Source organism: Miscanthus floridulus, chromosome 12, assembly GCF_019320115.1.
Source record: "Miscanthus floridulus cultivar M001 chromosome 12, ASM1932011v1, whole genome shotgun sequence".
NCBI classification, from domain to species: Eukaryota; Viridiplantae; Streptophyta; class Magnoliopsida; order Poales; family Poaceae; genus Miscanthus; species Miscanthus floridulus.
The window spans coordinates 17,674,910-17,689,627 of record NC_089591.1 but is presented as its reverse complement, the minus strand read 5'-3'; the positions used below and the strand labels follow the sequence as shown (position 1 = coordinate 17,689,627).

At 51.3% G+C, this 14,718-nt stretch overlaps 1 protein-coding gene across 1 annotated transcript; it reads left to right on the top strand.

Moving 5' to 3' along the window:
* The first annotated feature begins 7,878 nt into the window (after nucleotides 1-7,878).
* On the top strand, nucleotides 7,879-8,319 carry LOC136495594 (uncharacterized). Its single transcript, XM_066491484.1, has one exon. The coding sequence runs from the start codon at nucleotides 7,879-7,881 to the stop codon at nucleotides 8,317-8,319; it is 441 nt and encodes a 146-aa protein (XP_066347581.1).
* Nucleotides 8,320-14,718: the final 6,399 nt, after the last annotated feature.

Here is a 14,718-nt window from a genome sequence, read left to right as displayed (position 1 = left end):
TGAATTTTCGAAGTTTAAATCTATTTCTGAAAATGGAAAAAGGCTGAATTAATCCTGGGCTGACACGTGTCATGCCATGGTTGGTCCACGTGGCTTGCTGATGTCAGCATCATGGTTCCGAGCTGACAGGTGGGGCCCAGCTGACGTCAGCGTGACATCATCAACGTCGTCCACACCGATAGGTGGGGCCAAAGGCTATTGGGTCACTGACAGGTGGGTCCGGTCAATGTCAATGTCGGTCAATGTTGAGTCAATGGTCAACGGTCAATAGTTAGGGTCACTGACATGTGGGGCCTGGCTGCTGACGTCAGCAGCTGATGTCAACGTGACGTCAGCATGATGTCACCCTGGCTGCGTGGGCTGCTGACATGTGGGTCCCGTGTGACGTCAGCATGACGTCAGCGCCTGTTGTGTGGGTCCAAAAAGTCCATGTCACTGACATGTGGGGCTAGGTCAACGGTCAACATGGCCGAGTCTCAAACGGGCTTCAGGTTGGGCCGGTCTGGGTCAGGCCGGGCCGAACACGTGGCGTGCTGTGGCGTAGCCACGTCACGGCCGTGGGCTCTTATTGGGCTTCGTCCACAGCGTGGCTCACACCGTGTGGCTCACGGTGGACCAACGCTCATGGTCCATGGACCTACGGCAGGGCGCACGGTGAACCAAGTCCACCATCTCTTCTCCTTGGCTTAGCTCATGTGCACCGAGCTCACGCAGGGGTGTCAGCGAGGGGGGGGGTGTTTCCCCTGTCTTTCTCCTACAGCGGCACTCCTGCCGATGGCGAGCTTCGCTGGTGAGCCTCCGTGGCGAGGCTGGTGCCCAACTGGGGAGGGGAAAGGCTACCCTAGGCCACAGCGATCATGATCCTGGGACACTAGTGGTGGCCAGGGTCTTCCAAGTCGTTGGCCACAGCGGCTGGCGGCTCGGCGATGCCCGCCGGTGGCAAGGTCGCGCACGCCAGCTCTCCAGTAACTAGGCTGGGCAGACGATGGCTCCAGTGGTTTTGTGGGTGCACGATGAAGGCGTCCAGGGCTCAAGCGGGGCTTCGGACTCCCAGGTGGCCGTTAGGGGCTCCAGCGGCCATGGCGACATGATGTCGACGATGATGTGCATGGGCGATCAAGGGGGCTCCCGCGAGATGGTCACAGCATGGTCGTGGGGTGTGCGTGGTTGCATGTGTTCCTAGTGGCTGGAGATAAGGCACTAGCCTACGCGCTCCAGGTGTGGGGCGCCATGGTCGACGGTGAGGTTCGGCGGCAGAGAGAGACCAGAAGGGGGAAAAGCTCACCGTGGGTGGTGTGGAAGAGTGGGTGGTGATGCCATGTCGATTCGAGGCCATGTAGCTCTGGTGGCCATGCAGTGCTGCGTTGCCCATGCCAGTGATGAAGACGATGGCGTCATCTTTGGCTCCGGCGATCTCCTTTTCCGCAGCGGCTTCGGCGCTTTCCTCCCCCTTCCCTTCCCCTTCTCCCTCCTCTCTCTTGGTTCAGGTGCACAGTGTATGGCCACCAAATGGCGATGGGTGATGGACGATCGCTAGGGCTCCAGGGCTAGGGCTCTTATAGCTGGAGCTTCGGCCATGTCATGGATGAGCGGCTAGAGATGGCTAGGTGCACGCGAAGGGCCGTGATTGCGTCACGGCTAGGGCTACGGGGTTGCAACATGGTCGTGGGTGCGATGGAGAATCCGTTTGCGTGATCCTTGGTCAGCAAGGCAGGGGACAGGGAGGGGGCAAGGGCATGGCTTAGCCATGGCCATGGCAGGCACGCGGTAGTGGTCATGCATCTTGCGTGACCCTGTCGGGCAGCCGGTGCCTTGGTGGTATCCATCCAACGGCTTTGCAGGTGGTCATGAGGCATGGACGGAGGAGAAAGGGTGCTGGGGCCTGGGATCTTTCCTATGGCTTCCGCGCTCTGCTTTTGCCGGAGGCAGAGGAGGGGACCAAGGAAGAGGATGACGCTGGGGGTCCACTCATCAGCCAACGCAGGGTGAACAATGGCGTGGCGTGCGGCCGACTGCGTGGGGTCATGGTGGTAGCGTCAGCGGGTGGAGCGGACAGACGCACAGGCGTGGGTGACGCGCAACTGACGCGCGGGCCCAAGTGGCAGCAGTAGTAGGCAGGGCTAGGTGCGCAGGCAGCTGCGGTAGCCTCGGCCTGCTTGCTAGGCCTGCGTGCGCGCGCTGGGCTGGCTAGGCCAAGCGGCTGGCTGCGAGGCCCACTTCTTCTTTTCCTTTCACTATTTTTCATTTCTCTTCCATTTGTTTGAATTCAAATTTGGTTTAGAATTTGAATTCACAACTGAGGTAACTTATTCATTGGAGTTTAGGGAATTTTGTTTAATAATAACTTTATGGTTTATTACTTTAATGGAATTGTTAAGCATAACATAAAGCAAATGAAAACCCAAACCACAATTTAAGTTAGCGTTGTATGCAACATTTATTTGTTAGAAGTTAAATAATCATAATCAACAAATGATATGCCATGCTTGTGTGTTGACTTAGGTTGGGTTACTTGTAATGCAACTCTTAGGTTGGGTTTCTTACATGACACTCATCATCACATGGGAGTTTTTAAGAAAAATTTTGTAGTTGGTATTTTTAGGTGTATGGATTTTTGGGTTGTTACAGCCGTTGTCATAAATCCTTGGCATGTGCTTGTGCAGACATGAGGGCCCCCGCACGTGGGTCTGAAGGGGTGTGAGTCTACGCAGATCCCACAACCACCGACGGCTGTCCTGGAACATCTACCATAGCACACTCCTAGGACGGATGGTGGTGAGGTGCCACGTTGTCGATGCTAGAGCCATTGCTCTCACCCTCATCATCCGGGAGTTCATGGAGAGTGGCAGGAGCATCGCTCACCATTCCCATGAATTCAGATGTGAGGGGGGATGGTGCCAGCATCCCTCGAAGCCCTCAAGCATACACATCCACGGGGGGCGCGAGGCCATGGGGGAACCGACCATACGGTGTTCATGGCGCGGGCAGTACGGTCCCTCCGGATGATTGGTGGAAGATAGTAGATAAAGAGTAAATAACAATACACATATTACTTACAGTGGGGTTTGAGCAGAGAGTTTGCTTAGAATGACGTGTAGATGTCGCATCATTGAAGTCATGCATCCCGGAGTCGATGGAGGGCACCCCTCCGACAGGTGTCGGGACGAGTGCCTCCTCGCAGAGGTGTAGTACGCCGAGCCAGTCGGTGATGAAGTCCAGGCTTCTGAGGAGGAAGGACTAGGATGGCTCGAAGATAGGTGGAACCCACATCCCAACATGTGGGAGCACAGGAAACTCTAGTGAGTTGAAGCAAATCGAATCGCCAGAGCCTGCCATGGCGAGGGTGGCAGAAAAGTGGGCCATCCGATGACCAAAAAGTGTTGAACGTACAATGTCTATCCTATAGACGGCGCCAACTGTCGGTGCAGAAAGTGACCAACAAGTAAATATTTGTAGTTTTACCATACGTTGTGATCGGAGGTGGCCTAGCACTCAATGACACAAAGTTTATACTGGTTTAGGCAACATGCCCTACATCCAGTTTGGGTTAGTTGGTGACTTTATTCCTGAGCCTAGGTGCTCGAAGTTTGCAGTGGGGTTACAAATGAGAAGGAGAAAGATGGGGTGCACGAGAGGTCCGGTTGGCTCCCATCGGAAGGGCCAAGAGTGACAGGAGCCCCTCTATGAGCTAAGTGTTCAAGCATGTGCTTGAGGTCCAAACCTGGTGGTTCTATGATTGTGAGCTAGAGAACTTGGTTGATCTAATGAATCCAGAATGACTGTATGCACTTGAATCCACTTAGTCTCTTGGGAGAGAGTGCATCCCCTTTTATAGATGAAGGGGTGGCCTTACAAGTGAGAGGGAGAGAGTTTGTATGTTTCTAAGTCTTTCAATAGAGACTTGGGACCTATCTCTCTCTCACCTGTTTGTAATCCCTACTACAAACTTTCAGTGCTAGTAACACGAGCAGCAGCGATGAACTGGATGTAGGGACTTTCTACTCGAACCAATATAAACGGCGTGTCCTCTAAGCACACCATCCGAGCCAGATGCGCAATACTAGAAATTTACTCATCAGTGGTAACTCAAAACACTAATAGTTGTTGCGCCAGGTAGGGGCCTTTTGTGCGTCTCGACATCCACACTAGGCCCTAGATTACTAGTCATAACGTCAGCTAGGTCCCGGGCACGCATGTGCACTTTGTGAACCTAGACTTTGTCATCATGATGGAGGGAGGGTTGGTGCAGGCTACCACGGCCGTCCAACCTCTCCACTTCACTGGCTTTGACACAATCATCGAGGCACTAGAGGAGCTATAGCTGCATGCACCGGAGGCCTGTGCCCCCGGGAGCGGCCAGCTCCTCAGCTTCGACTACGAGAGGTTAGAGCGCCAGCTCGACGCCTTCCTAGGACCCTGACCATCCTAGGAGGACCTAGGCTACCTCACCTTCTCGTTCGCCAATGTCATGACATAGTGTCGGTGCAGAAAGTGACCAATAAGTAAATATTTGTAGTTTTGCCATACATTGTGATCGGAGGTGGCCTAGCACTCAATGACACAGGGTTTATGCTGGTTCAGGCAACGTTCCCTACATCCAGTTTGGGTCGGTTGGTGACTTTATTCCTAAGCCCAGGTGCTCAAAGTTTGCAGTGGGGTTACAAACGAGAAGGAGAAAGATGTGGTGCACGAGAGGTCCGGTTGGCTCTGGTCGGAAGGGCCGAGAGCGATAGGAGCCCCTCTATGAGCTAAGTGTTCAAGCCTATGCTTGAGGTCCGAACCTGGTGGTTCTATGGTTGTGAGCTAGAGAACGTGGTTGAGAGCGACACTTGTATGAACTTGAATCCACTTAGTCTCTTGGGAGAGAGCGCATCCCCTTTTATAGATGAAGGGGATGGCCTTACAAGTGAGAGGGAGAGAGTTCATATGCTTCTAAGTCTTGTTGCCCACGACGGCGAGTATAGGAGGATGGTAGGCGCCCACAACACTGTTGGATGTTGGTTGTATGTGGGAGGTTATGTCATCTTATTTTGGTATGGTAGATGTCAACACCTGCATATACCATTGATGCCTAGAGGCATGTGAGGAGTTCCACCATGTTCACTTGGTACAGTAAATCCCAGCGCTCGCAACACTATCGATGCCTAGAGGCATGTGTGGGGCCTTATTGTATGGGACTTAACGGCGCCCACAATACTATAGAGGAAAATGTTGGTGCCTACAATATTGTTTGTGTCAGGGTGGTTACAGAGTACTGTTCCTATAGGTGACAGGGTACGGTCCCTGGTATCCTAGTTTGACTTAAGCGTCTTGCCTTGCTTTCTCCATTCGCTCCCTAGTCCCTTCCAGGCGGGCTTCCCTGGTCGGTTGGTCCCAGTCAGCTCTGGTTGTGCCAATCATAGAAGAGCAGTGAGTAGGGTCTTTACATACCCTAGTCGGAGATGTGGGTTCAGAGTCAAAGGTAATGCTTTGCTAGGCCTTTTAGTCGGAGAGACCGTCCGGGGGTGCTGGAGACCAAAGCGAGCGCTTCAGTCAGAGAGGTGAGCCAGAGTTGACAAGGGGGCGCTATTCCTCCTTGGCCTGACCTTCTGATCGATGACTAGACTGTTCTCCTGGCCTATTGTTTTAGACATAAGGCCTGGCCCATGAGTTGTGTGTTGTCTGCTTATGCCAAGCCTTTGCAGGGAAGCCAGTCCATGAGGGACCCTGGGTTTATGAACCCAACAGGTAGCTTGCTAGAGGAGAGCCTCTCTTCCTAGAATACCTCTTCCAGAGCGCCCCGATGGCGCTCCTGCTCGGTCTGTGGAATGTCGTAGAGACCGTTGGCCACCTTGTGGCACAACACACTCCTCGGTCCATGATCTCCTCACAGGAGAGTCAGAGTTGCCCTTTGGCTCTAACTCTAGCAGGGGAAGCCATCACCCCTCTCATGAATGTTTCATGGCATGTACCCCCAAGGGACATGTCGAAAGCATCCATGAGAAAAGAGGCTACCCCAATGAATGACCTCGACGATGAGGCCGAGGGGGATACAGGGGCCCTGGCTCGCCTATAGGTGGAGCATTTGAGGGCTTAGCACCAAGAGCTCGAGGAAGCACAACTCCATCTCGAGCAGGAATGCGCGGAGCTCGAGCGAGAGATCGAGCGCCACGGAGATGGTGGGCGCGCACGTGCCATGGCCCGTGATGTGAACTAAAGGATCATCGAGGACGATGAAGCCCTCCCACACTTCACTTGGGTGAGCCAGAACATCGCTGCTGCAGCGGCCTTGCTCCGGAGGCTTCGGGGCCTACGATGCCTGAGGATCATCAGACCCATCGTGAGATTCGCACGCTACTCGAGCGTGTGGCGGTGCAACATGCGAAGAGCTCGCTGTCCTAACAACACGAGCTTGACGCCAGCTAGGGCACACCCTCAGAGCGACCTGACAAGGTTGTGTCAGTCCACCAGGTGCCGCAAGGTGGCAGGCTACGCACCACGGTCCTAGTGCATGAGCGTCTCGGCCACCACTGTGACGCGCACGACACCCTCGATGCCCGTAGGCGTGCCCATGGTGATACGAGGGAGGGGGCAAGCCGTGGCTACCACACTGGTCATGGCAGATGCTACGATAGCCCCAACTTGCTAGGACTTCAGGCCTTCGACCAACACATCCTCAACGCCGCCTTCCCACCATGGTACCGACCACCAACCAACATCCCAAAATACTCATGGGAAATGAACCCCGGACTATGGCTCAAAGGATTATTGGCTTGCTTGCCAAGCCAGTGGAGTAGATAATGACGATTTCATTATCCGCAACCTTCCATTGTTCATGGCCGATTCAGTGTAAATGTGGTTGGAACACCTTTCGCCCAACATAATCCAAAGTTGGGCGGACCTAAAAGAGATCTTTGTGGGAAACTTCTAGGGCACATACGCGCATCCTAGGAACCCATGGGATCTCAAAAACTACCGATAGAAGGCTGGGGAAACCCTTCATGGGTACATCCGGTGCTTCTCGCGGCAGTGCAACGAGCTGCCCAACATCACCAATGCCAATATCATAGGAGCTTTCCTATCTAGGACCACCTGTTAGTCCCTGGTCCATAAGCTAGGACATAAGGGCCCATGAACCACCAAGGAGCTCCTCGACATTGCCACCAGCCATGCCTCGAGCGAGGAGGTGGTCGGAGCAATCTTCAACCGCCTGAAGGGCAAGGTAAAGTGGGAAGAGGATGCCAGCAAAGGTGCCTCCAACCATCCTAGCAAGAAGAAGAACAAGCAGTGGTGTGAGGGCTCCCTCATGTCCACTACCGACTGCAAGGGGGTTAGAAGCCTGCCTAGGGTACCCAGACCACTTCGAGAAGCTACTCGAAGGACCCCGGTCCAAACCATGCTTTCCCCATCAAGCATCTATACAAGGACTATGGTCTCATGAGGCAGTTCTTGTTCAGAGGCTCCAACAAGGGGGAGCATAGGAAGGACCCTAAGCCATCCATGGATGACACCGAGGGGAAGGACGGGGGCTTTCTGACACTGGATGGCTGCCTCATGATCTTTAGAGGGTTGGTGGCCTACGACTCCAAGCGCCACCAGAAGCTTGCACACCATGAGGTCTATACGGCCGAGCCAGCCACGCCTTCCTTCCTCTAATGGTGGGAGTCTACCATAACCTTTGATTGGACTGACCACCCAGAAAGCGTCCCATAGCCAAGATGATATCCGCTCGTGGTCAACCTAATCATCACCCTAAAGCGGCTCACGAAGGTACTGATGGATGGAGGCAGCGTCCTCAACATAATGTACGCTGAAAGGCTCGACGCCATGGGTATCGACCGAGCGCGCATCTGGCCGACCAGGGCACCTTTCCATGGCATCATGCCTAGAAAGTAGGCCATGCCACTTGGGCAAATCGATCTGCCCATCACCTTTGGAGATTTGTCCAATTATAGGATGGAGACCCTTACCTTCGAGGTGGTCGGGTTCCATAGAACCTACCACGTAATCCTGGGACGTCCATGCTATGCTAAGTTCATGGCTATCCCCAACTACACCTATCTAAAGCTAAAGATGCTGGGTCCATGTGGGGTCATCACCATTGACACCTCCTTCCAGCGCACCTACGAGTGTGAGGTCGAGTGCTGTGAGCACGCCACGACAATTGTCACCTCCAAAGAGCTCATGGCCATCAGGAAGGAGGTCGCCGAAGAAGCACCCGACCCCAAGTGGTTGGCAAAGTCTTTTGAACCTATAGAGGGCGCCAAAGAGGTCCTCATAGAGCCCAGTGGCTCTAAGGGCAAAGTGGTGAGCATTGGCACCACACTTTCCTCCGAATAGGAAAGCGCACTCATCAACTTTCTCTGCGCTAACAGAGACATCCTTGCATGGAAACCCTCAGACATGCCAAGCATTATGAGAGAAGTCACCGAGCATGCCTTGAAGATTAGGCTAGGCTCCAAGCTAGTGAAGCAGCGCTTGCATTGCTTCGATGAGGAAAAACGCAGGGCGATCAATGAGGAGATTGTGAAGCTTTTGGTGGCCGGATTCATCAAGGAAGTATACCACCTCGAGTGGTTAGCCAATCCCATTCTTGTACGAAAAAGAGTGGGAAATGGAGAATGTGTGTTGACTACATGGGTCTTAACAAAGTGTGTCCAAAGGATTTGTTTCCTTTGCCACACATAGACCAAGTAGTCAACTCGACCTCAGGGTGTGAAACCCTTTGCTTCCTTGATACGTACTCTGGGTACCATCAGATCATGATGAAAGAGTCTGACCAGCTCACGACATCTTTCATCACCCCATCTAGATGTCATTTGGTCTAAAAAATGCAGGGGCTTTGTACCTGCATTGTATGCTTAAATGTTACAAGGACCTCATTGGGTGAACCATTGAGGCCTACATGGATGACATTGTGGTCAAGTCAAAATGGGCTGACTAGGTCATAGCCAACCTAGAGCGGACCTTCATGAAACTCCAAGCAAACGACATTAAGCTCAATCCCGAGAAGTGCTTTTTTGGAGTCCCAAGGGGTATGCTGCTGGGTTTTATCATCTCCGAGCATGGCATCGAAGCCAACCCAGAGAAGATCTTGGCCATCATGAGGATGGGCCTGATTCAGAACATAAAGGGGGTACAACAAGTTATAGGGTGCCTCGCTGCACTCAGTCACTTTATCTCGTGCCTCAGCGAATGAGGTCTCGCCCTCTATTGGCTTCTGAAGAAGGTCGACCATTTTGAGTGGACGCCTAAGGCCTAGGAGGCACTTGACATAGTCAAGCAGCTTCTGACAAAGGCCTCGATCCTAGTCCCTCTGACTAATGGAGAACCACTTCTGCTCTACATTGTGGCCACCACGCAAGTGCTCAGTGCCGCCCTGGTGGTAGAGCGAGAAGAATAAGGACACACCCTCAAAGTGTAGTGTCCCATGTACTTCATTAGCGAGGTCTTGTCTGATTCTAAGACCCACTATCCCCAAATCTAGAAGCTCCTATACGCCATCCTTATTGCCAAGAGGAAGTTGTGTCACTACTTCGAGTCACATCCGGTGATGATCGTGATGTCCTTCCCTCTTAGCGAGGTCATCCAAAATCATGTTGCCACAGGAAGAATCACGAAGTGGGCACTCAAGCTGATGGGTCAAGGCATTTCATATGCCCCTCGGATGACCATCAAGTCCCAATTGCTGGCTAATTTTGTTGTAGAGTGGACCAAGGTCCAAATGCCACCAGCAGTCGTCGACCAAGAGTACTGGATGATGTACTTCGATGGATCGCTGATGAGGAAAGGCGCCCGTGCAGGGCTAGTCTTTATTTTGCCCCTTAGGGTACGCATGAGGTACATGGTTCGCATCCATTTCCCCTCCTCCAACAATGTAGCCGAGTATAAGGCACTCATCAATGGCCTACGCATTGCCGTCGAGCTGGGTATCCAATGGCTTGATGTCTAGGGTGACTCCCAGTTGGTCATCAACCAAGTCATGAAGGAATCAAGCTAACACAACACTAAGATGGCTGCATATTTCTTAGAAGTCCACCAACTAGAGGACAAGTTCGATAGTTTTGAGCTCAATCACATCACATGGAGTCTCAATGAGGCAACTGATGCACTGGCGAAGACAACGTCTGGCTGAGAGCTGGTGCCGATAAGTGTCTTCGCCAGCAATCAGTACAAGCCCTTAGTCTACTATGATGAGCCGAAACAAGCTGGTGATGGGCCACCTGTGCTGGGCTCAGGGGCTAACTAGCCGTTGGCTCCATCCGACCCCAAAGTCATGGAGCTTGATGAGGATCCAGCGATAGAGCCCAACCCTCTGGCCGACTAGAGGTCGCCTTACCTCGACTACCTCCTCCATGAGGCGTTGCTGATGGACAAGTCAGAGGCTCGGTAGCCCACACGTCGCGCCAAGTGTTTTGTCCTTATTGAGGGTGAGCTCTACAAGCGAAGCCACACCGGGATCCTATAGTGCTGCATCTCCATCGAACAAGGGAAGCTGCTATTGAGCAACATTCATAGTGGGGTCTACGATCACCATACCATGTCTGGAATCCTGGTCAGAAACATGTTCCGATAAGGCTTCTACTGGCTGACCGTAGTAGCCAACGCTGAACATATTGTGCGCACCTGTGAAGGGTGTCAATACTATGCTCGGTAGACCCACCTGCTGGCCCAAGCATTCTAGATGATCCCTGTCATGTGGCCATTCGTGGTCTAGGGGCTCAAACTTGTTGGACCTCTCAAGAGGGCTCCCGGGGGCTATACACACTTGCTTGTCACCATAAACAAGGTTACAAAGTGGGTAGAGGCTCGACCAATCTCCGTGATCAAGTTTGAACAAGCCATGTTATTCTTCCTTGGCATCATCCATCGCTTTGGAGTCCTGAACTCCATCATCATGGACAATGACACGTAGTTCACTAGAAAGAAGATCCTTCAATTCTACGATGAATACCACATCCACATTGAGTGGGTTGCCATAGCACACCCCCACATGAATGGGCAAATTGAGCACGCAAACAGCATGGTCCTACAAGGTCTCAAACCTAGGATGTTCAACCGGTTGAACAAGTTTGGCGAACGATGGGTCGCAGAGCTTCTCGTGCTGCTCTAGAGCCCGAGGATGACCCCAAGCCAGGCCACCGGCTACACGTCATTCTTCATGGTCTATGGTTCCGAGGCTATCCTCCTGACCAACCTTGATTATGGAGCACCGAGGGTTAGGGTGTACGACGAATAGGGAGATGAGGCATCCCTTAATAATGCCATGGACCAGCTATATGAAGCATGCAATGTCGCCCTCCTCTGCTCAGCCAAGTACCAGCAAGCGTTGTGCTAGTACCACTGCCATTGAGTGCGGGGTTGGGCCTTCAACATCAAGGACCTGGTGCTCTGCCTCGTCCAGAGCAACAAGAACTGCCATAAGCTCTCTCCACCATGGGAGGGACCATATGTCATCGTGGAGGTGCTTCGACCAGGCACCTACAAGCTCAAGACCATTGATGGTGAAGTCTTCATCAATGCCTAGAACATCGAATAGCTATGCCACTTTTACCATTAATATACACACACTTTCTCTTATCAGTTTCGCTATTAACTCCCCAATCTTTGAGTGACGCCCAACCCCAGCAACGGTGGGGGGTTGGGCCTCACTCAGTGGATAATAAGAGCATATCTATCCGGTAGACATTCTCTATGCCCAACCCTTTCTCATATCAAGACCTAGAAGCAAGGGTGGCGGGAACGAACACTGAGTAAAACTAGTTGAACTACAAGAAACCTATGGCCTAGCAGCTATGATATTTTTGCTCACCAGTATGATTAGAGTTTTTTCTACACCCCACGCTTTTTAGCCTTAACTAAGGAAAGAGTCAGTACACGTCTAAGAGTATATCCACCTAACAAACATTATCCGTGTCTAACCCTCTCTCACGTTAAGACCTAGAAGCTAGGGTTGTGGAAACAAACGCTGAGTAAAACTGGTCGGACTGCAAGAAACCTATGCCCCAGCGGCTATGAGATTTTTGCTCACCAGCGTGATTAGAGTTTGTTCACCTGCACCCAAGCTTTACAGCCTTAATGATGGAAAAGGGTTGAAATGCACTAACCTTTTTATACGAAAAGGGGAGAAGGGCTAAAAATCTGTTAGGCCATAACAAAATTTAAGAGCTTGTCCACTTAATACATGTTCGCCACCTGGCGTATCTTCCTAACTAATTTCTTAGGGGGGATGACCTCATCCTCTATCTCTGTAGCTAAGTCCTATGTTAGCGGGTCACACAAGTCGATCGGATGGCTTGGCTGCTACCGAGAGATGGGTAAGGAGCAGTAGGATGCCCCATGCGGGTTATTCTGACTCTGTTACGAATGATGGACCTAGATTCCACTCGGACATATCTAGTAAGAGCTCCCTGAACCCATCACTCATGCCATCGAGGTAAGTCCTATGCTAGCGGGTCACCCAAGTCGATCGGACGGTTCAGGCCACTACCAAGAGATGGGTCACCCTCAATTTATGCACATTTTCTCTTATTAATTTCGCCACGACATCCGCTATGATGGAATGGAACACCATGACCGGCAGACGATGCCTACTTTAACCCGTGCGACATGTAGCTATCCCTGTTGATCTCTACAGGGTCGGTGGGGCCCGCATGAAGGATAAGAAGGACCTAGTGATCCTTCAATACTTCCTCTCTCTCTCGTTCTTCTCTTTTTCTCTACTTTAACCCGTGCTTTCCCTTGGCCTATAAAAGGGAAAGTAGGGTGCCCCATGAAGGGGATCTGATCCGACCTAGAACTGATCAGATCTAGATACACACAAGAGCAGCAACTGAGCCCTCAGCACCCTTTGACTCCTTTCACTAGAGACTTGGGACCTGTCCCTCTCTTGACTATTTATATCTTCTACTACAAACTTTCAGTGCTAGTAACACGAGTAACAGCAACGAACTGGACATAGAGACTTTCTACCCGAACCAGCCAGACGCGCAATACTAGAAATTTACTCATCGGTGGTAACTCGAAACACCAATAGTTGGGTTCTATCCCAAGCAAGGCCTCATAGATGACCACGAAGCCCGCCAGCTGTAGTACACCATTGGGAGGAAGATGCTGCATTTGGACACCATGCTCCCGACAAAACCCCCAAAGAAAATCTGATGCCGGAACCCTAAACCCGTGCTCAAGGAAATTGGTGAAGGACACCATTTCCCTAGGTCATGGGTTGGGGAGCACCTACCCGGTGGTGGCCCTCCACCCAGCAACTTCCTTTAGTGGAAGGAGGCCATCATTGATGAGACATAGCAGCCTCACCTCCATCATCGTCTAAGGTACCATCACTCATCCCTAACGCAGCCAGGGTGCAAGGCAAGGGCAAAGGCAGAGGGAGATGGCGCCGAGCAATCACTGGCATCAGCGCACCTCCTAGGTAAATCCATCAAGTTCGAGTCCCTTATGCCCCTCTCTCAATTGCAGTGTGCAATAGTGGAAGGCAAAGACAAGGTAAGGGAACTCGAGCCAAAGGGGTCATATATGTGGTGGTGACCAGGAGTGTGCACCACGCTCTTGTGGAATCTACCCTAGGACGAGTCCCATAGACCCTTGGCAAGCGAGCTGCCACACCACAGTGTTTACACCAAAATTTGGAAAGAAGAATTGTAGGAACTCGAAGCTCCCAAGATCGTGTCATCAAGGAATTGATTGCATAAAGACGACATTAGCTGATTCAAATGCAGTGCTGGAATCAGCTCTCTTCAGATAGCGCCAGCAGATAACGACAAAAGCTACGGTTGGCGCTGGGAGAAATATGTCGGACTCTACAAAAAGGGAAAGATTAGGGTCCAAGTTATCTTAAATTAGGAATGTTTTATTCTATACCAAAGATTGTAATGAGTCGTACTTAAGTAGGATTCATGTTTAGGCTCTAGGTATAAATATTGGACCCCAACTATTGTAAAAAGACATCCAATCAATCAAACACAAGTTATTTACTTTTTCGGCTCTGGCCAACCCTTAGGAGTAGGAGTAGAGTAGATCTCAGCGAGTTCTTTAGCAAGCAGGGTTGCATCGGTCCGACCAACCTTCGGTTTGTCTATAAGTACCATCATGGTTTATACTTTGGTTTGTACGACTGCATCAATCCGGTCGACCTCCACTGCGAACCTAAGCTAGTTATCGACTGTTGTCTAGTTCAAGTATGGCTGCATCGATCCAGTCGACCTCCACTGCTCGAACTAGATTAAGGTTAAGTTATCAGCCCTACCTAAGGGTGGTGTCCTTCAGGTAGATTCATTAAGTTACTGATCTTGTTGATGTCTTCATTGTCATTAGTTTGCTGCAACATCAATCCGCCTGGTCAAGATTGAGTTAGATCGGCCTTATATCCTTTCAGTTTGTTGTTCGCTTTATTACAACACAATGTTCCTTACTCTAAGCGACGGGTTATATTTCATCGGCCATTCTACTTCAATCTTGATCATGCGTAGTACGCAGTTAAGGCATGAATAATCTTGAAGAGGTTTGCTGGCTAGTTAAATCTAGTTTATAGTTCATTATTATGGCTGTAACGATCCGATCAATCCCCACTAATGGCACTATAGATTGGAGGATGGTAGTTAGTAGATTTGTTCTTGATTAGCCCTAACCTTAGCTGTTTGCTATGCCTGCATCGGCTAAATAGCTGATCACCTATGCGTTAATACCTACATTATGCGTCCATGATTCTGTTAAGCGTGAATA

Excerpts from the sequence above, each read along its gene's own strand:
- LOC136495594 (XM_066491484.1), top strand. The coding sequence starts at position 7,879 with ATGCCACTTGGGCAAATCGATCTGCCCATCACCTTTGGAGATTTGTCC.